The 17,249-nt window shown below is 36.9% G+C and overlaps 1 protein-coding gene across 5 annotated transcripts in view; it reads left to right on the top strand.

Annotated features, from left to right (window-relative positions):
• Ulk4 (unc-51 like kinase 4) overlaps nucleotides 1-17,249 on the top strand; it is a 536,812-nt gene that overhangs the window by 428,120 nt on the left and 91,443 nt on the right. For all 5 annotated transcript variants that reach the window (XM_046437488.2, XM_046437490.2, XM_046437489.2 and 2 more), the window contains one exon: nucleotides 1,220-1,405. In XM_046437488.2, the coding sequence (XP_046293444.1) occupies nucleotides 1,220-1,405 (186 nt within the window). The remainder of the gene's footprint in view (nucleotides 1-1,219; nucleotides 1,406-17,249) is intronic.

The following is a 17,249-nucleotide window of genomic DNA, read 5'->3' as shown; positions in this document are numbered from 1 at the left end:
AAGGAAACTGGAACTCTCAGACATTGTTGTTGCAAATTGCAACTTCAGAAAACAGCCTGGCAGTTCTTCAAAAGGTTAAATATAGAGTGACCACATGACCCAGCAATCCCACTCCTGGGTATATACCCCAAAGAAACAACACAGGCTTGCACAAAAATAGGTACACAAATGTTCACAGCAGCATTATTCAGAATAGCCTAAAATTGAAAACTCTCAATGTCCACCAGCTTATAAATAGGTAAACAAAATGTGTTACTTCCATTCTATGGATACATGCTACAACATGGATGAACCTTGAACACGTGATTCTAAGTGAAAGAAGCCAGTCACAGAGGATCACATTTTATAGGATTTTTTGTATCTGAGATATCCAAAATAGGTAAATTCATTGAAACAAAAAGCACAGGAAAAGGGGGATAGCAAAATCTTACTAAAGTGTATAAGATTTCTTTTGGGGATGATGAAAATGTTCTAAAATTCATTGAAGGGACTGGATATATAGCTCAGTGGTAGAGTGTGTGTTTAGTGTGGCATGGCCCTGGGTTCAATCCAGAGCACCAAAAATAATTTTAATAGGTTTGATTGTATTAATGGTTGCATTATTGTGAATGTACTAAAAACTGTTGAATTATACATTTTGGGTGAATTATATGGTATAAATATTACATCTCAATAAAGATATTGCAGATAAAATAAAAACTAAAAATAGATTAAAATGTTTATAATATGATTACTATTTCATGTTGTATCTTTTAGTGTACATAGAACCAATGCTCTGTAGAGTCAATGATGATTTGGATGCAGAAAAGGCTAAAATATTCCTTAATATTCTCTAAAAAGTGGATTTTCCCTAAGCAAGTTACAGGTAAATGATAATCTAAAGGAACTTGCCCCTGAAAAATCCATCAACACCTTCCCCCCGTAAATAGAGATGAATCCATGCATGTGCCAGATGTAAAATACATCTCCATCCTCTACTAGTTCTGCTCATTTTTTCCTTTGGTTAAAAAAAGGACTACAGGATCTTCTTTTGATTTTGTGCCATTAGCCTTGTGTTTGAGCTATCCTATAACTTTACAATAGATTCATTTAAAAAAATATTCAATTAGTCAAACTTTCTGCTCAGACAGATGTTCTGAGCCAACTTTTACTGTATTTTTTGAGGAATACCAACGTTATCTTCAATGGAATTTAAAGTATCCTATTTGTTACTTTTCAGCTTCCTAGTGAGGATCCTGAAATTTTTGAGGTTTCATCCAAGTGTCTGTCTATACTGGTTCAGCTGTATGGAGGGGAAAACCCAGACAGCCTGTCCCCTGAAAATGTGGAATGTTTTGCTGATTTGCTGATGTCCAGGGAGGATCCAAAGGAGCAGAAGCTTCTGCTGAGGATTCTCAGAAGGATGGTGAGTCCAAATGGAAATCAGGAGTATGATGTTGGCTTCCATGTCAGCCTCGTGAACTGGGAGGAGTTTCTTAGACCTCATTTCAAATTTCCAGAAAAGTTGGAAGAGTAGTAAAACAACTATCACTTATCTTTCTCACAGTCACCTATTTTTAATATTGATCATTTCCTATTTGCATACATATGCATTTTTTCATGAACTGCTTGAGGGTAAGAGGTTGCCTTCATACTCTTGAATTCATAGCATGTATTTCTTTTTTTAAAAAAACAATATTCTCTTAACTATACTAGTATTCAAAATCAGGAAATTTAACATTGATTCAGTTCTTTTACTACTCTGACATCCATATTCTAATTATGTCAACTATTCTAATAATTTATGTTTTTTTCTAATATTAAATACAGTCTGGGATTCTATTTTTATTTTTGTTGTGGTACTAGAGATTGAACCCAGGGACACTTTACCAGTGAGTTTCATCCCCGGGCCCCCCTCTTTTTTTTTTTTTTTTTTTTGAGATAGGGTCTCCTTAGTTGCTGAGTGCCTAAGTTGCTGAGACTAGTCTCAAAGTTTCTGTCCTCCTGCCTCAACCTCCACAGTTGCTGGGATCATGGCTTGTGGCCATCATACCTGACCAGGATTGTGTATTTTAATCTGGAACAATCTTACAGTCTTTCATGACATTTTTAAGAATATAGGCTGATATTATGCAACATCTCCTTCAATTGGGGTCTGTTTGATGTTTCTTCATGATTAGATTCATGAATACCTCAGTAGTGATATTGGTCCACCACATCCAGAGGCTCATGATGTTTTCCCCTTACTGGTGATGTTAATTTTGATCACTTAGTTTAATCAATGTGTAGTTGTATTTTTAATTTTGAAATGGTTACAAAATGGAGATTTCTAACCTCCAACATTTCCAACTCCCAGTATGCTACTCTAAGGAAGAACTCTCCCTTGTATCCAATTTATTTTATTTTTACAAAAATATGTATAGATGATATCTATTTGAAGGTACTTTTCAATACTGACATATTTTCTTTCTACAATAAATCTTACTCTACCAATTGTGAAGGCCATTACTTACAGTGGCTAGTGTAGTTAATAAAGGATAGAGGTCCTGTTTGTCATTTCATTGGTCAGTCTGTGTTCACATCTAGGTCCTATTGTTCTGAGGTGTCCTTTGACAAGAGGAGGCTGTGAATGCTCCAGAGAGTTGTACTCAAAATTACTTTGGTGCCAATTTGATAAGTAAACAGTTGCAGCAAGTGACCACTGAATCCAGCTGACAGGCTTTGAGTGACAGAACAGAAAGAGAAAAAACAATGAGCCCTCTTCACTGCTATGTTATGCTTTTGTACAACCATGTCCCCATCCCCATACAGACTTCCTCTCTCAGCAGAGTTGTTTCCTGAGTATCAGGACGATGACAGTCTAGGCCAGTTTCCCAAAGCATAGGATCTTGGAGATGGTGTGCTGGCATGGCACAGATGACACTGAGTCATATAGAAAGGTAGTTATTTCTTTTTCAGTTTTCTTTTGAGCTTTCTGATAATTTGAGGCAAAGATCTCAGTTTCATTCTACTCTGTCTTTAACCACCTCTCTATTCGATTAGAATTTCACTCTTTAACCAGAGAGCAGACCTCTCAGACCTTCAACTTTTGCAGTGGATATAAGGCATTTTTTTAAAAGGTATGTTATTTAAGAAAAAAGGATCTGAAGGCAAGTGCAGTAGTCCCTCCTTTTCTAGTACCTCTGTGGATGCCAACAACCTTGGATAGTACTGAACTCTGTAAATATATGTATCTATTTCTTATATATACTTGTCTGTGATAACATTTAATTTATAAATTAGGTACAGTAAAATATTAACAATAATAAAATAGAACAATTATGACAATGTACCTGGTAAAAGTTGTGTGAATTTGTGCTCTCTTTCTCTCTCTAAATAGTTATTATACTATATTCACCTTTCCTCTTGGGATGATATGAAAGGAAGTACTTTGGCTTCTATTTGGCATATCTGAATTGCATCACTGTCCTTTCGCTGTGGGACAGTACTGCAACAGTGGGTCTAATATGCTAGACAGCTGCCAAGTGACTAACTGATCGCAAAGACCACATGGATATGCTAGATGGGGGTAATTCACACCCCAGGCATGGTAGCACAAGATTCCTTTGTGCTACTGAGCACAATGTGCAATTTAAAATTTATGAAGTGCTTATTTCTGGAATTTTCCATTTAATGTATTTGGACCACAGTTGACTGTGGGTAACTTAAACCATGGGATAGGAGAGGAAATTGGATAAGGGAAACTACTGTACTAGAAAGTATGATAATACAGGTGATATGTAAATGTAGCAAGAGTGTTGATTTGATAGAGAATGATAAAAGCTTGAAAAATATGGCCTAATGTCTGACATGATTAAGTTTGTAAAGATCCACAATCCCTCCTTTGAAACTCTTGGGCCCAGATTTGTTTTGGAATTCAGAAGTTTCAAATTTTATTTGGCATAATTCTCACACAGTACGTGATACCCACAGGGAACACCCAGACAATGCCATTATGAAGCACATATTTCTGCAGCAAAATGTATAAATTTTTACCCATGTGTTAAAACTATACCATACATGGGGCCCATATGAGTTCAGGTCAAATACCAAATATGTTTTTGAACCACACGTTTATCTTTTTATTTGCTGTATAATTTCTAAAAAGTGAGGTGCAAAAATGTTCTGATTTGAAATTATCATGATAATTTATTTCCTTAATAAGAAAAAACAGACTGAATATTTCCAGTGAAAAAAATATACTTTCCTATTGACTCCTGGAGTATGCCCCTATAAGTCAGCCTGATCCCTTAATGTTTCTAATTCAGCTATTCAAGAGTACCTGTAACGTGTGCAGCCATCTGTGATAAGTGCTTTGAATCCTCTGAAAGCTCTCTAAATTACTCGGTCAGTCTTATTGGGTTCAAGTCATATAAAACACACAATGAGAGATTCTAGGGCCCTCATCAATTCAGTTGTGGCCTTGAATTCGCCCATCCTGAAGCCCAGTTCTACTTCAACTGAGTATTGAACTGAGTACTTTTGGAGAGAAAAAGCAACAAGTTACCCAAAGAATAGTATAATACCTGCATACACTTTTGAACCATTCCATTCCTCTTCTACTTCATCCTGCTACTCCCTATCTTTAATTCTTCGGCAGCCATTATTCTGTAACTTTTGGCTTAGTTTCTGTTCTCACCTTCACATTCCCCTTTTGTCAGGGTACTGATGTAATCTTATTGTCAGTAAAAACTTGACGTCTGACATTGGTTTCCACTGAGTGCTAGTCCTTGTGTAAGGACTTTTGATACACAGTCTTATTTTTATATTCACAGCAGTCCTAGAGATCACCCCCAGTGCCTATTACCATTTTATAGGTTAAAAACCAAGGCTCAGTGAACGGAAGCAATGTCCCAATGCCAGTAGCTTAGGAAATAGCATCGCTGGTATCAAGCCCAAATTGGATTGCCCATAGTCCATCCTCGTTCCAAGTACCCAGCTTCTGTACAGCTGCTCTTAGTACTGATTTGGATTCTACAGGTATTCATCAAACCAGATTCAACTAAACTTTGATCTAGAAGGCACCTGAGAGATACATTCTTTTCTTCATGAGAAAATAATAGCTAAAGTCATTACTGTGTTCAAAGTATTGCACTGGAGATACTAGAACAGTAAGGTCTGATCTTCCTGCTCCCTGCCCTCAAGGATCTCTGCCAGGACAGATTCAGAAACAGTCAACTGAATTACAGAGTAGAATGCAATCACTGCTGTACTGCAAGAGCCAGCAAAGTTTCACAAGAACAGTCCCTTTGGGGAGGAAGTTGGCAAGGATGTGATGTTTAAACTGAGCTTAGAGGGATGTGGAGAAGGAAGCAGCACTTCCTAAATAAAGGCCCAGAAATCTATGGAGCCAGTTTGGGGAGACATCAGAAACAGGACAGGGGCTACCAAATATGAGCCATGATAGCATTTGGAGTTTGGACATTGTTACTAAAATTAGGAAATTCTGATCTCTGAAACAAAAGGGTAATGGCATCATCCCAATTGAATTCTAGTTATCTTCACTATGAAGTAATGCTTCACCATAATGCTTCACCTGGCATGTAATGGGTATCTAGTAAGTATTACTGAGCTGAATAAGGAACATCCACAGAATATAATTTTGTCATTGGCAATTGTTCATATGTGCTCTTCAGTCTATATTTTGACTGAGAAGGACCTTAAAAGGCATTTAATTAGTCCACAAACTAGTGCTTCTATCTTCTCTACAATGTCCCTGCCAAGTTTTTGAGCAATGGATGAGATTTGATGTGCAGATAGGTAAAGGACAGAAACTTGAGTGGCATAAGGAATGCTAGTGAAGATTTCCTGTGACTTTGATGACACCCGCCTCTCAGTCTCTGCTCACGGGAACAGAGGAACCAGATTCCACAGAGCCAGGGGCCAATCCATATTTATTACCTGGTGTCAGTAATTGCATGAAGGGGGCCTGATCAATGCATTCTCTTAGTTGTAAGAAGTTAAGAAAGGAAAGACAAGCTACTTAAGGACCTACCTCAAAACAATCATTAAGTGTACACTCCTGCAGGAGCACATCTAAAGAGAAGAATGTTCTCAACTGGTGGAGCCGTCTCTTATAAATCCCTGATGGAGGAGTACCCTTCTGTTCCCAAAGCTGAGTCAACCTGGATGGAATCAGAGAGAATGTGTGGCCCCATAATTTACAAGGCCAGGTAATAAATGTATCAGTGGTGAGCCCTGGCTATTAGTGAGGCATTGTTGGGAATAAGGTGGCAGATCCCTCCAGCTGAGTTCTTGACATTTCTGTTTAAAGTTCCAATCTTGTGACAGTAACTTTCTGAAACCATGGTTTTCGATAAGGAAGAAACATGTTTAATTTCTGCTAATGAGTTGGGATGTTTTGCCCCTTGGGTCCTCTTCATAGTCTGTATTTAGAACATTCAAAGAATGTTGGGGGAACCTAACAATTTAATTATCTGTTGTAATTTACAGGAAGTTGGGAGATATTATAATTATGCTTTGTACTTTAGCATTAAAATGTGATGGGAATCCTTCAAGAATCTCTCAAGTTTACTTATTCCTTAAACTTGATATGTGGGAATTTTCCCAGGGTAATGATTGTAGATTGGTTACTTGTCTCTTAATTAAAGCTAGCTTATGCTGACACTCAAAATATTTGACTGCACATGAACCATCACTAACCCATTTGTGCCTAAATTGGCTTAAATGTATACTACTCTATGAAAGCAGAAGAGTGATTCACGGGAGGGTGATTGGGATAAGCTGTTGTTGCTAATTCCCAGTCACTTTCAGCCCATGTACCTGGTGCTGCAGAGGTGGTAGGAGTGTGATATGGGATAATTCTGAAGGTGATTACAATTAAAGATGTATTACAAATATATATTCCTTGGAGCCTCTTTACCCTATGGCCTTCAGAAAATCTTGTTGTGCTCCCCATCATTTTCTTTCCAAATGCTCACATAAGACACTTGGTGTTTTTCATTCTACAAGAGAATAGACATGCTCTGTTAGGGAAAATGAATGTAGCCTAGCATTTCTTCATACAGAGAGTCTTTAAAACTTTAGAGAGATCAAATAAACTGGAAATTCTGTAGCTACTCTTTGTCTATTTTAGGGCCAATTTGGATTGTAAAATTTAGAATCATTTGTAGTCATTTAGTGTCATTTAGAGTCATTTGTAGCCAGTCCCTCTCAGGGCTCAGTCTTCTATGTGTTGTCAGTAAAATAAGAGTGCCTTGACCCTAACTTCTGCTAGAAAAGTAAGGAAATATTCTTTGAGGTGTGATAAATAAGCAAAATGATGTCTCTCTCACTTCACTCCTGCCCAGTTTTCTTGTAGTTAAGACCTAGTTTTATTGGTGGTTGGTTGGTTCTGGTTTTCTTTTCTGCTTATTATTTTTTAAAGGAAAAAAAGAATGGGGAATGGTGTGAATCCAGTAAAATTTGTAAGAGAAACATTATATAACAACTTAGTAAAATGTAAATATAATCATTTTTTAATGAAATCTGTTTTTTTGAACAATTTTTCTTAAACTCTGAGAGGATACTCTTAAGAGGTTCCCAGAGAGCTCTTGCTTTGAATCCATACATTCCCATTTATACTTAGAAAATATTCTCTGCCAGTGGTTGCCATAGAGTTTGCAAGCTGGCTCTGGAATTCATTGAATGATTTTGTTGTATCTTTCCAACACAGAAAAGAAATACCTTGCTCAAATTTTCACTTAATTCTCTGAGGAGACATTTCTGAGATTTTGCGTAGGACAGGCAGAGAAGGCACGTAGCTGGTAGAACAGAGTCATTTGTAGCCAGTCCCTCTCAGGGCTAGTCTTCTATGTCACTGTCAGTAAAATAAGAGTGCCTTGACGAACCATGAGGAACTATGTTGAGCTCCACCATAGGTACTCCAGGATGTGCATGTGACAGAGAAAGCTTCCTGAAAGTCCACTCTGAGGATACTTCATTTCCCCTCCAACATGAGCTCCTTGCTTCTCTCCACCCAACCCATGGGCTGCTCCCCTTCCCTTCCTCAGTCTGATGTTCATAACCCCTGGGCAGTATTAGTTTCCTTCTGTTTTTGACTTCTTTTCTCAAGAGAATCAGATCCCCTGCCCCTTCCTGAAATTCTGGGTGATAAAATACATTCCTGCATTCTCTATGAAGCCTTTCTCCTCCTTTAGGTCCTACTGCCATTGATAACATTTTCACCCTCCTTTTTATTATAAAAAGTTTAAAACCACAGAAAAGTTAAGAATAGTATGATGCATGAGTGCATAACCAAGAATTGTTATTTTAACATCTTTCTCTGTTATGTGTGTTTTCTAAATCATGTGAAAGTAACGACATTGTGACATATGGCTCCTAACTAACCACAATATCATTATCACACCTAAGAAAATGAACAGTTTCATAATATTGTTAATATTTAGCTCACCTTTAGTTTTCTCTAGTTGTCAACAGTGACTTTTATAGCTTTTCAAAGCTGTATCCCAACCAAATCTCACATGCTAAATTTAATCAATGTTTTCTTAATCTAGAATAGTCTTTCTGCCTTTTTTCCCTTGTGATACTGAATTTTTTTGAAAGCCTTATCAGTTGTCTTGTAAAATGACTCACATTTTATAAGAATCTGAATGTTTCCTCATCACATTTTGGGTCAGACTGTCTCATTAGTAGTGTGCCCTCATGTTGTATCACATTAGGAAGCATACTATGCCCAGCTGTCCCACTCGGGTGATGCTAAGTTGAGTTGCTTGTTTGAGGAGCCATCTGCCACATCTCTCCATCATAGGTGCATGCTGCTCTTGCAATTACTAAGTAATCCTTGGAGAGATACACTGACACTGTATGAATATCCCTAGTCCCCACACTGACAACTTTTTAAAGGAAGAGGTAAAAATTATAAAAATAGGATAGTGTTCATGAAGCAAAAGAAATAGTCCATTTTTAAGCCTGAGGGAGAGAACATTTAAAATGTGGGAAGGGCCAATCTACTATCCTTGGTAACAGATATAATATTGCTCAAAAAGAGAGAAGAGCTGCAGGAAAACTGCTTCCTTCCATGGCACTAATTCATTGAGACTCCACCCAATGTAAGTGAAAAGCTAAGAGTCCCTAGAATTTGTTTTATGTTCTGTTGCCTTTTAACAACTTTAAAAAAAATAGAAAGAAAAAGAGAAGACTTACTATTAGGGGTCATTTATTTATTCAAACCTTGAATATTCCCATTTTGGGGGAATTTTCTTTTTTGGTTCAATTTATAGTGATTCTAATTTACTATGGCACTTTCTTGATTCTGAGTTGGTCATTTTAACCATCATCAATTTCATGGTGTGGCTTTTGCCTTGCAGAATGCTGTAGATGTCCCTGGTAATTTGGGATTTCTTTAAGGATGTACTTTTAACAAAACTTCTCAAAATGATGAGTATTCAAAACATGTTAAGTATTAGGATGAACATTTTTGAAAAATACTTCTTTGTGGTTGCAAACAGCAATGAAAATTGTTCTGGAGGCCCTTCCCTTATGGACGCCTATATTAGATGTTTCTAATTCTTCTTTTTATGATTAATGTTTTAAGTAGAATTTTCCATTTTGTATAATTATAATTAATTTAAAATATTCTTTTTAATTTTTTATTGATTTTTTAAAAAAATAAATAACAGCAGAATACATTACAATTCTTATTACACATATAGAGCACAATATTTCATATGTCTGGTTGTATATAAAGTATGTTCACACCAATTTGTGTCTTCATACATGTAATTTGAAATAAACAATAGCTAATGTCTACATTATATTCATAGGAATATTGTATTTGCCCTTAATAGGATGGTTCAAAGTAGATAGGCCACATGTTAAAGCAGAGAACTAGAGTTGAGTTTTGGGTCTTCAGTTTTTAAATGACCATAGAAAAAGCTGAAGATAAACGAATATTGCAGTTGATATTTTAAATATCTATCTTAGAGACTGTTGTAAAGTTAAGCTTTTTTTTTTTGCATTAAACTAATGTTCTTAATTCAAAAGAAATACTTGACCTGAATTAGCTATGTGGTTTGTAAAATGGGGATTCCTTTTCTAATTCAGAATAAGTGATAATGGAAAATTAGCCACTTAATGTAGATTTCTTAAACTGACTACCTATTTTAGTCAGTAATGACTAAATGTTTGGTTGGGATTTGTTCTTAAAAAATGAAACTAAAATTTATTAAAATAAATTTGTCTTTTAACAACACTATGAAGATTTTTTACTAGTGAGTTATTTAGCACTTGGCTGACATTCAGTGCCTCCTATGTGGCAGACATTGTTCTAAATGCTGGGGATACATCAATGAATAAAACAGAACAAAACAAAACCTGCAGTAGAGCTTACTGGGGGAGAATCAGATGATGGCCACATTTATTGATTGAACTGTGTTGTAGTTTAGATAGTAAAAGCATGAAGAAGGAAAGAACAACAGGAAGGACAGTGGGATATTTTTAACTTTTTGGTAATGTGACCAGGGATGGCCTTACTGAGGTGACATCTGAATAAAGACCTCCAGAGTATGGAGGAAGCAGCCAGAGGGTATTTGGAGCAGAGCTGTACTGGTCAGGGGAACAGCAGTTGCAGAGACTACAAGGCATGTGCCCATCTGCTATGTCCTAGGAACTGTCAGGAAGCCCATGTGTGCAAAGCAAGATGAACAAGGAGGAGCAGCGAGGATGAGATGGAGGGAGAAAGTCACCAAGGTCCTCTGAAACCTTATAAAGACCAGCCTTATTCTGAGGGAGGTGGGAAACTTTGAGGGCTGTAAGCAGAAGCATGAGATAATCTGGTAACTGTATTTGAGAACAGTCATTGAAGAGGGTGAGGGGTAAGGAACGTAGTTAGGAGGCTATTGTCATCCCAGAGTCCTGATTGAGCTTGGGTAGGGTAAGCAGTGGTCATATTTTGGAAAGATCTTGAAGCTGGAACATTGAAATTTGCTGACATATTGAATTGAGGCCAAGAGACAAAGAGAATAGTCAAAGATAATTCCATGAGAACCAAGGAGATTCTCTGGATTCAGTGGTTCAAGGTGTACTAGAGTCACCTACACAGGAAGCATGTTTTAAGAGAAAAACCTGGTTTGAGCAAGAGAGTAAAGGGAGCATTCTGGAAGAGATTGAAGATATAGATTTTGCTGGTGACTGTCAAGGAGCCCAGGGGAAGGGGTTCAAGATGAGGCATGAACAAGGGAGTCCGATAAAGGGATGAACACAGCCTTATAGGGGTGAGAGCCCAGGGGAAGAGGGCTGGCCTGGGGACCTAGGCTTTTCATAGTGGTGACATAAACAGGATGCAACATGTGATAAGACTGAACCTAGCTGCCCCAGGCAGATGTGATTGAGAGGAAGGGATCTTGCTGGAACCTGCAGAATTCTGGGACTCTTTCCAATGCCAGGTAGGATGCAAGTTATCCCACCCAGAGTGTTATGTTCCCATATCCCCCTCCCATGGGAGTCAGCAGAGGAGCAGCCTTTCTCTGATGATACAGGTTCCATATGAACCCTCAGAAGACCTATAGAATGGCCCCTTTCACTCCATCACTTGGGGCTCTACCAATGATGCTAGAATTTTTGTCAAAATTTCACATTATCGAAATTACATGATGGCACATTATAACATTATTCATATTTAACTTGCCATGGCACCATAAAAATGTTAACATAAAAAATGTTCCTTTTTGTGAAACTATTTGTTTTTGTCAATTTTCCATTGCTGTTCAAATTAATATTCCCTTTTCAATTGCCTGTTCTATCTTCACCCTTGAACGGATTTCCTCTTCTTCAGGGTTAATCATCCTGTATTGTTTCCTGTGTGTTCAGAACCTTACACATTGAAGGTTTTTTATGTGACTCTTCCACCATCACTGATTTCATGAAATTCCACATTTCTGCAAAATTTGAGTTTTTTTTTTTTTTTAAACTTTTGCGCGTGGGTATATGAGAGCCAACCACCCATCAATTTATCAGTGAACTTCTTCATGCCCCTGAGATTTATGCTTCTTGAGTCAGTGAGTGTTCCTCGGAAACTGGATGCTAAAAAGAAATACTTGGGTAATAAGGATCTTCTGCCACTCTATAACTACCTGTTAAGCATAGCAAACCTATGATCTCATATGCCTGCATAATTTTTATTCAAGAATGCCTTAAATATCCACTATCACAATAAATGACCCGTTTAATCTATGTTTGTATTTTTGGTATGGGGGATTGACCTCCTCAGGGTCTTTTGTGTGTTTGACCTTCTTCCATTTAGGTATGTCACCATTATTTTGCTTTTTAAAAAAGGTATTTTGATTTATAGGGTTGAAGAGTAAGACTAAGCTAATCACATGATCTCCTTCCACTATTTCTGCTGAGAATAGTTAGGAGATGGTTAGAAGAGATTAGGGGGCCTGCATCTGTGCAATAGAGACATCAAGTCTGATTGGCATCTTGGTCAGTTACCAAATATCCTAGGCTAGCATCTCAATGATACATATGAAATTGTTATTGAAGCCCAGCACACTTTTTCTGTTTCAGTGATTAGCTTTTTCTAACATCATTATTAAGGGAAATGTTTTGAAATTGTTCCTGAGGATTATTTCCTGTTGCATCTTGATTTCCTATTTTACTTGAAAGCATGCTGCTCTCATGACCCTTCTTGATGCAAATCATGATTGGGGCTCTCATTTTAAATTATCCTTGCTTCTATTTCTGATATACACAACATATTTGTCCCTTCTTCAAAGAAAGTCTCAAAGTTCCATGTATAATTTTTTCAGGATATAAATACTTTTATTTACTATAAATTAATAGTACTTTCTTTCTGTGAAACACCTCTAGAAACATTACAGATTTCAGTCAACATATTTGGTATTAAGTACCACAAAGTTTTGATGCCCCTGTTTTTTTTAATTCTTCATTATTATGTCAAGAACCTAAGCCTGTTTATAAACTCCACATGGGCCTTTTGTGTAATGGTTATGAGTAGGTTTTAATGAAATTTGAGAGTGTCTCTAGAGATCATAGATACTGGGGCCTTTAACATTGTGGCGTTGCTTAGCAACCTGGAAGTCATTACCTTTCCAGGCTCTGTAATAACATGATATACTTTTCTTTGCTAGTCCCTGATGAAAATGTAATGGAAATAATCCCTTTCTAAGGGTTGCGTTCTATGAGTGGGCAGCAAAATAGGTTTCCCCCCTTTTTTCACAGCCTAGCAGGTTTCAATTCAGCACACAAGTATTGTTTTCTGAGTATTGTATGTTAAGAGAATGAAATGTATTCAAAATGATATTCCTAAAAGGAAGGCCTGTCTTCTTAAAAAATGGTTATAAGTACTATAGGCATCGTTAATTCATGCCCGTGTCTTGTTGGAAAAAAAATTGAATTTACTAGTTGTTCACCAGTTAATGCAAGAATGTCTACTTTTTAAAGTTCATTTTTTTTTTAAAGAGAGGGAGAGGGAGGTGGGGGGGGGAGAGAGAGAGAGAGAGAGAGAGAGAATTTTTTTAATATTTATTTTTTAGTTCTCGGCGGATACAACATCTTTGTTTGTATGTGGTGCTGAGGATCGAACCCGGGCCGCACGCATGCCAGGCGAGCGCGCTACCGCTTGAGCCACATCCCCAGCCCTTAAAGTTCATTTATTTTATCTAGGTATTTTCAGATACTAGATAAATTTTAAAAGTATAATAAAACCATATACTTTATGGTAGTAGGAGAAATGCAAATCCAGATTACTTAAGAGTTTGGCTTATAGACTATTTTTAAAATGTTTGTAATGCACAATTTGTACATGAAATTCACAGCAGCAGTATTCATAAGAGCAAAAATGTAGAAACAAATGGATTGGGATGTAGCTCAGTGGTAGGGTATTGATGTAGCATATGCAAAGACCTGGATTCTATCAGCAAAAAGGAAAATAATATGTAGAGACAACCCAAATGATCATCAGCTGATGACTGGATAAATAAAATGTGGCAATTCCATGGATAGACTGTTATTCAGCCATTAAAAAGGAATAAAGTTGGGCTGGGTATGTGGCTCAAGCAGTAGCGCGCTTGCCTGGCATGCGTGCGGCCCGGGTTCGATCCTTAGCACCACATACAAACAAAGATGTTGTGTCCACCAAAAACAAACAAAAAAAAATATTAAAATTCTCTCTCTCTCTCTCTCTCTCTCTCTCTCTCTCTCTAAAAAAAAAAAAAAAAAGGAATAAAGTAGTGACACATAAAACAGCATAGATGAACCTTGGAGACAGGTCAAACACCAATACTGTATACTTCAATTAAATGAAATACCCCGAATAGACAATGCATAGATGGACTAGTGACCTATGGAATCTACAAAGCTAAAGGAATATTAGGATTTTCAGGGGATAGAAAGGGGGGGGATAAGATGTGACCGTTAAAGCATCTGGTTTCTTTGGGGGATTTACAAATTATTGTGGTGATGGTTGTACAACTCTGAGTATGCTAAAAACCACTGAATTGTACACTTTAAAATGTTGAATTTTATAATACGTGAATTTGTTTTAACAAATTGCAACATTGAAAAAGAGGGAAGGATCAATAACTAGGGAAATATATAAGAGTAAAGAAGAAGAAAATAATGTCATCTTTAAACTAATAACCCATAAATTACCATAGTTAATATTTTGGTTTATTTCTTTCTAGTCACATAGATATTCAGAGAAACATGTAGGCATGTACATGTGTGTACATACATAAGTATGTTAAAATATATTTCTTTTTCAGATTTTTATTGGTGCATTATAATTGTACATAATAGTGGGATTTATTGTTATATATGAAACATATTTCTACATGGGATTTTAAATTGTGATGGTGAAAATTTCATGTGTCTTCCCAAATTCCATCAAAATGATCAAAATATAAAAATAAGTAAAAAATGAACAATCTCTCTGAAAACAGGGAAGAGTATCAATAAGATACTTAATTTGAGAAATTTCTAGAAGACAGAATTGGTTTGACAGGAAGAAATTCAGAATTTAGGAGAGTTCCAACCACCACAGGCAAGAAGCAGGTATACTGAGAAGCTCTGCAGAATCCTGGCCTCAGAAAAAGCAGGGGCTCAGAGAAAGGATGGAGCATAGGCCCAGTCCTACCCTGGAAGCTGCTCTTAGGATCTTTCCTCTTGTGGGTTGGCACAAGAAGTACTGGATTCTGAACTAGGCTGCCCTAATCCCCCAGAGCCACTGCCCTCCCCCCAAAGGACATGCTCAAACCTCCATCCCTTTTCCTCCCTGAAGTCTCTTCTTACTTCTCATTCATTTCTCACTGACTGACTACAGGCAAGACTGCCCACAGTTCTCACTTCCCCAAGGAAATCAAAGCAAGATCCTAAAAATTGCCAACGTAGCTCATCAGGCTGCCCGGTACTCACTCCCATAGATCTTCCTTTATTACCATGAACAGATAAGGAAGAATTGCTGGGCATTTGAGGAAGGTCCATATCCAGAGTGCCCGCAGAACAACACAAGAGAATATGAGAAACAAGACTTTTTTTTTAAAAGATCTAATTAGCATCCTCATAGAGACTTCAAAGATTATTGCATCTGTAAAACAAAATGTGACTTTCAAATTTAAAAATCCTATAGAGGGATTGAATAACAGAATAAACTCTGACAAAAACCAAGTAAATTATTTATAAAACCAATTTGGAGAGTTGTTTCTGAGCAGAGTATAAAATGCTAAGAATTGTGGCGAATGGATCTGAGAAATCCAAGAACCCTTCATGGGAATAGTATGTTGGTATGACAAGTCTAGGGATCTACAAAATTAAGTACCCTCCTGGCATCAAGAAAAGGGACAGAACTCAACCTTGGCATAGAGATTGTTCCCCCCATATCCTTCCCATGTAGAGCATCTGCGACATATAATACAGTAAACAGATATACAGACTGAGAAATGAACACATGGTACAGTAAGTATACAGTTGTATAATAGTATCTTGTGGACATATATAAATAATAAATGTGTTACACAATAAATATATGTGTGCATACATATGTGTGTGTATGTGCACCTCTGTTGTATTCAGCCATATTTTCCAAAGATAGGTATTTGGGGAATTTCATTTGGAGAATCTGCTGAACTAAATATTGTCACATACAAATGTTCTTCAAGTTTCATCCCAATAAAACTATTGTAAACTGAAAATATCTTAGGTCAAAATGCACTGAACATATCTATGAAATATTATAATTTAGTAAATAAAATAGTGCACTACAGAGTATAGGTTATTTCCCCACATGATTGCATGGCGGACTGGGAGCAGCCCACTGCTGCTGCCCACTTCTGCTGCCCAATATCTCAAGGGCATGCTATGCCACATATTGATATCCAGGAAAAGAAGAAAATTTAAAGTATAATTTCTACTGAATATCATAGATATTCAATAGAAATTTTTTTAAAAAATCTGAACTAGAAGAGTTACATGTTAGGGATCATCTGTATTTACTTTAGACCAAATAATGACTGTTTTATCCTGTTTAAAATACAAAGTATATTTCACTCCCCAAAATACATGTTTTCTTGGGAATTACTCTATATTTCCAATATTATGATATATAAATAAAAGACCATCCCAATCCATACTTAACCTAATTATTGTCCCTCTTTGTTTATTGAGCTTATTAAAAATCACCACAAAATTATTAGCCTTGGGTTTCCATTGAAGTGAATCTTAAGAAAATGTTGAGAATCTATGTGCTCTTGTAGTGAGGCCATTTGACTGGGACTCCTTCTAAGCCCCCAAAGGTTCTCAGCCATGGAGAGGCGAGTTACCAGATGCTGCTTGTTATTGGCTTTGGGGACATTTCCCATCTTTGTAATGGTGCCATTGTTAGTATGGTTGTGAAACTATACTGTTTTTTCTGAATTGGAGGATTTAACCCATGAAGCTATCAAGTGTGTGTAATTAACAGATCATCCTTTATTGAAATAAGCAGGGAGTGTATCCAAATGATTCCTGAACAATTTACTTCACAATATGGAATATTTGATTTAAAACCACATGTTTTAATCATGAAAACCAATGGTCCTAATTTTATTTTCTGAAAGCCCTTAATTTCCTTGTGGTCTTATTATCATAAGTCTTTACATTGAAGTGGATGAAAATTTAGTGCTGCTTCTGCATTTGAAATCAAAAGAGCTCATTTAGCATAACTAACCATAAAGAGCAGTGGTCTGGGGGAGGCAGTCTTGGGTTCCTCTTTG

This window comes from Marmota monax, unplaced genomic scaffold (genome assembly GCF_021218885.2).
Source record: "Marmota monax isolate L192 unplaced genomic scaffold, Marmota_monax_Labrador192_F-V1.1 WCK01_AAM20220418_F8-fsc00021, whole genome shotgun sequence".
NCBI lineage: Eukaryota > Metazoa > Chordata > Mammalia > Rodentia > Sciuridae > Marmota > Marmota monax.
The sequence above is the reverse complement of the archived record's forward strand: the minus strand, read 5'-3'. Positions and strand labels throughout refer to the sequence as shown.